This window comes from Benincasa hispida, chromosome 7 (assembly GCF_009727055.1).
Source record: "Benincasa hispida cultivar B227 chromosome 7, ASM972705v1, whole genome shotgun sequence".
Lineage (NCBI taxonomy): Eukaryota > Viridiplantae > Streptophyta > Magnoliopsida > Cucurbitales > Cucurbitaceae > Benincasa > Benincasa hispida.
The window spans coordinates 39,223,799-39,228,669 of NC_052355.1; the positions used below are offsets into that span (position 1 = coordinate 39,223,799).

Genomic DNA, 4,871 nt, shown 5'->3' on the forward strand with positions numbered 1-4,871 from the left:
TTTTTTGAATTTAATAGTTATTTTAGTATTGAGACCTTTTTAATTTATTTTTAAAAATCTAAATAGGAAAATAATTAATTTAAAGAGAAATTATTAAAAATATTTATAAATAATACCAAAATATATCATCCTAGATTATTATTCTATTTGTGATAGATAATAAAATTTTATCATATTTATAAAGATTTTGATTCATTTGTATGTATTTAAAAACATCTTGAAATAGCCGGCACAAAAGGATGTTTTTCTCAAATTTTTTGAGTTTTTCTTTTTCACTGTAGATTGTTCTGAAGAAACCGCATGGAGTTGCTCTCTGTCTGCGCATAATACTCTCTCATTGTTCATGGCGAAAAAGAAAATGGGGGCTTAGGTTTCTCTTTTACTTTATATTTCAAGCGAGAGAGAGAGATGGAATGAACTAGAAGCAAGTTGGGCAGATTTTAATGGCGGCCAAAACGTGTCCTGGTTGTGCAACGCTTTGCTCACACCTGTATTTTATTATTTGTTTACCTTCAAAAGTTTCCTCGCCACCGCATTGATTTCTGTGAATTTCTTCTTCTTGTTCTTTTCGATTTTTGCTTTCTATTCTAGTCTAGCTTTAACCATGGCCGACTTCCCATTGCTTGAACGTGTCGATAATCGCAGAGAAACGACATGGGTTGCTTTCTTTGGAGAGGTGAAAGTTGTTGGGTTCTTAGCGGCTCCATTGGCTGCTATCAATCTGTCTCAGTTCTTGATACAGACTGGTTCTTTGATGATCGTGGGTCATCTCGATGAACTCTCTCTCTCCAGCACAGCCATAGCCGTCTCTTTAGCTGCTGTTACAGGATTCAGTGTGATTGTAAGTTCCCGCCCTTTTCACATCAATGTTGGATTTGCAAATGGATTCATTTGCAAGTTTCATGTAATATGTGGGTTATCAGTTATGGGGTGTAAATGGATTCCTTATATATTCACTAGCTTTGAAATAATGACTTGAATTCTCCCTTTGATGATTGAGAGTTTTTAGTTGGGTCTGTCTCCCTCTTGGTTCATCTTAGATTATAACATTGATACTAAAAAGTCAAGAAGGGTGTTCTCTATCAGGGAATAGGAAGGTTTTATGCATATCTTTTGGCGCTGTTTTTATTTGATTGAATGCTAGGAGCCAGTAGATTGAGGGAGTGTCAAACCCCTGCTTGACTATCTCCTTACAAGTAATTTGAGCAATCTTTACGATGCCTATCTTTATATCTCTACTATAGGATGGTATTCACTTTGACTTTTTGCACAATTGAGTTTACTTTTCTACTCAAACCCAAAGGAGATATGGTGTACATATACATATATTAAAATATTATATAATATTAAATTACCCTAATTCATAAATTTAAATTTTTAGGTTGATTGATGATTTGACATGGTATCAAAGCAAGAGATGTTGAATTCAACTCCTATAAAGTCATTTCCTACTCATTAATAAGATTTCCACCTCTTGGGCCTTCAACTAAATTTTAAGCCCACAAGTGGAGAGAAGGATAGAGTATTGATATAAAAGATTAAATTTATCATAACTCATGAGTTTAAGCTTTTGGTCGATTGGTGATTTAACGATATATATGTAACAACCCCGTTTCAATAAATGTAAGACATTGCTCACATTCCTAAGTTAAGATGATTTTCTCTGTAGCCAAAGCTGGAGTTGGTAACAGATTAGCCAGGCGATGACATCTTGTCAAATGTTAAGTAATGGATACCTAATAGGACCATGCGACATTGCACTCACTTGGATTCCATGCTACTTCTTTATTAGCCATTCCCCAAAAAAGTTTAAAAGAGAGAGATCATTGAGGACGTTTTTCATAGTTATAATTTGTGCACGAGAACTTCTCAACAAGTTGAAGTGGTATTAACTTTGGTGTTACTTACCTGTTATAAGTTCTGTAGATGCCAAATGATGCAAATTACACATGATAAAGAATCTCATCAGTCCCAATTTTCAGAATACTTCCCCACAGACATGTGATCTTAACATTATATGTATACTGCATTTCCGTGATTAAGATGATTTCCATGTTTTATCATTCATGAGAAGTTATGAGTCTATGGTCTATTTGGTTTGCAAAGTTATCATCTGCAATTCATTCTCTAGATGCCTGACTGTCTTTTAAACTAAACTTGCAGATAGGTATGGGTACTGCCCTTGAAACTCTATGTGGGCAAGCTTATGGGGCTGGACAATATCAAAAATTTAGAAATCATATTTACACTGCTATATTTTGTCTGCTAGTAGTTTGCCTCCCTATTACTCTGTTATGGATCAACATGGGGAAGCTACTTGTTTTGATTGGCCAAGATCCTTTGATATCACGTGAAGCTGGGAACTTCATGATTTGGCTTATTCCTGGGCTCATTGCTTATGCATTTCTGCAACCACTAATGAAATATTTTCAGATGCAAGTTTTTGTGATTCCCATGCTCATATTTAGTTGGGTCACCTTTTGTCTGCACATACCCCTCTGTTGGGTTTTGGTGTTTAAAGCAGGACTCAAAAACCTCGGTGGAGCTTTAGCCATGAGTATTTCATATTGGTTGAATGTGATTTTTCTTGCGTTATATATGAATTTTTCTCCCAAGTGTGCAAAAACTCGTGGTGTAATTTCTATGGAACTGTTCAAAGGAATTAGGGTCTTCCTTCACTTTGCTATCCCTTCTGCAGTAATGACTTGGTAATCTACTTTCACTTTTCTCTGGGTTCTCATCTCAAATAAAATAATCAATATGGAGTTTTTGGTTTATTCTTAATTCTGGTGATTTTGCAGCCTTAGTTGGTGGTCGTTTGAGCTGATTATCTTACTGTCTGGACTTCTACCAAATCCAGAGCTTGAATCTTCAGTTCTATCTGTTTGGTAATCTTCTATTACCCTCCTCAAGTGAAAAAAAAATGAGTTTCTTTTGAATTACATGGAAAATGATTGAAAATATGACTTTTTCTTTAAATTTTTGTTAGAATCAAATCTTTCATTAGAGAGGAGAGCCAACCTCACGGCTTAGAAATTTAAAAACAAAGCCTCCAATTAGCCTAACCTATCAGATATTGAATACAAAAAGATCACTCACGTTACACCATGAAGTTTTAACAAGAAAGATATCACCCACAAAAGAGTGAAAAAGGAAATACGATTCTTTCAATTGACAGCTTTTGTTAACAGTTTCAATACCTTGACAACGGTATTTACATTAGCATGTGGGATCGGCAGTGCAGGCAGGTATGTGCTAAGACCTTTGTAAATTTTCTTGTTATCATGCGTAAATCAGTTAAATTTGCATCACATTTTGAAAGAATTGCTTTTGTTCTTGTAATTGGTGCTACAGTACCAGAGTTTCAAATGAGCTAGGAGCTGGGAATCCACAAGCTGCTCGTTTAGCTGCTGGGGCAGCAATATTTCTTGCAATTGTGGGGATCATCATAGTGAGCATGGTTCTCTTCACTCTTCGTTATGTTTTCGGTTATGCTTTCAGCAGTGAAAAGGAAGTTGTAGATTATGTTGCTATCATGGCTCCCTTAGTTTGTATATCAATCATATTGGATGCCATTCAAGGGGTCCTTTCAGGTAGTTAAACTTGTGTGTTTAATGTCGATTGGCAATGACTTTTTTCACACAGTTGGATGCTGCAGAGTTGATCTGTTTTGTGTTGAATCAGGTATTGCAAGAGGATGTGGCTGGCAGCGTATAGTGGCTTATATGAACTTAGCGGCTTTCTATCTCTGTGGAAATCCAGCTGCTGTAGCACTTGGTTTCTGGGCAAATATGAGAGGGAAGGGCCTGTGGATTGGCATCCAAATCGGAGCTTTCGTGCAGACACTTCTACTTGCCATTGTCATGAGCCATGTTAATTGGAAAAACCAGGTCTAAATCTTCCATTTCAGATTCTTATAATTTTTTTTAATCCCATTTTATACTTTTCTTGTTTGATGAAAAGTCGAGGAAACTAGGAAGTAAAGAAAAACATGTATAGAAGAATAACAATGCCTACACTTTTTTCCCTTGACAATGGCTATTAGGCGGGTCAAGTCACAAACGCAAGAAAACGGTTAAAACAATAATTTATTTGTTGGTCTTTTTTGTTCTATAAAACGGATGGCGGTATTTTGTCCCTTTAAAGATGAACTTTTTAACAATGGCTCAAGCATATTTAATTTCCAACTTCAAAAGAGAGAAAATGTGAAATAAGATGGCCTTCTGTTATAGCTTTGCCAAGTTATTTTGAGCTGATGTGCTGGGAATTTCTTCCTGTCATGTTATTCTTACAGGCAGATGAAGCAAGGGAGAGGATCTTTGAAGGATGAGCTCAGTAAATAAATATGAGGAACACAGTGTTTGACTGGGGATTGTCTTCTGTGCAGTTGTGACCAACCATTAAAGTTGAGATATCAGAAGAGAGTATCTGATGCAAAAAGCCACAGCCATTGGGTACTTCTCGAGTTTCTCTCTTCTTTGTAGTTAAAAAATACTTTTGGTCCCTCATCTTCATGGATTTAGTTCTTTGTACTTTCAGTTCTATAACAATTATTGTATTTTATAAAAATACGGTTTATTTATGCAAGAAGGTTTATTAAATCTTAACACTTATTATATAAATTAAATTATTATAAATTTTGCTATGAAAATTTAGAGACTAAAAGTGATTTTTAATCTAAGACAGTAGGTGGGCAAATGAGACGGACTAACCCCGGGTTAAAAAAAATGGTATGAAATGAAGTTAAAAGATTTTTATACATAAGCTAAAGCTAATGTCTAGGTCACTTTATTTTGTTTAGTTATTAAAGTTAAAAGAGTATTTGAAATCACAATTATTATTATTATTATTATTATTATTTTGTGACGAAA

General features: G+C 35.0%; 1 protein-coding gene across 4 annotated transcripts; it reads left to right on the plus strand.

The window, feature by feature from the left end:
• The first annotated feature begins 217 nt into the window (after nt 1–217).
• LOC120081174 (protein DETOXIFICATION 10-like) lies at nt 218–4,569 on the plus strand. Of its 4 annotated transcripts, none has more exons than XM_039035864.1 (8): nt 220–544; nt 646–841; nt 2,164–2,708; nt 2,802–2,888; nt 3,192–3,248; nt 3,355–3,593; nt 3,685–3,890; nt 4,295–4,569. In XM_039035864.1, exons 2-8 carry the CDS (start codon nt 755–757, stop codon nt 4,328–4,330), a joined length of 1,257 nt encoding a protein of 418 aa, XP_038891792.1. In that variant the 5' UTR covers nt 220–544; nt 646–754; the 3' UTR covers nt 4,331–4,569. The 4 variants fall into 4 exon arrangements, with proteins under 4 accessions (XP_038891790.1, XP_038891792.1, XP_038891793.1 ...); XM_039035865.1 differs by having other exon boundaries at nt 220–465; XM_039035862.1 differs by having other exon boundaries at nt 218–845; nt 2,270–2,708.
• Nucleotides 4,570–4,871: the final 302 nt, after the last annotated feature.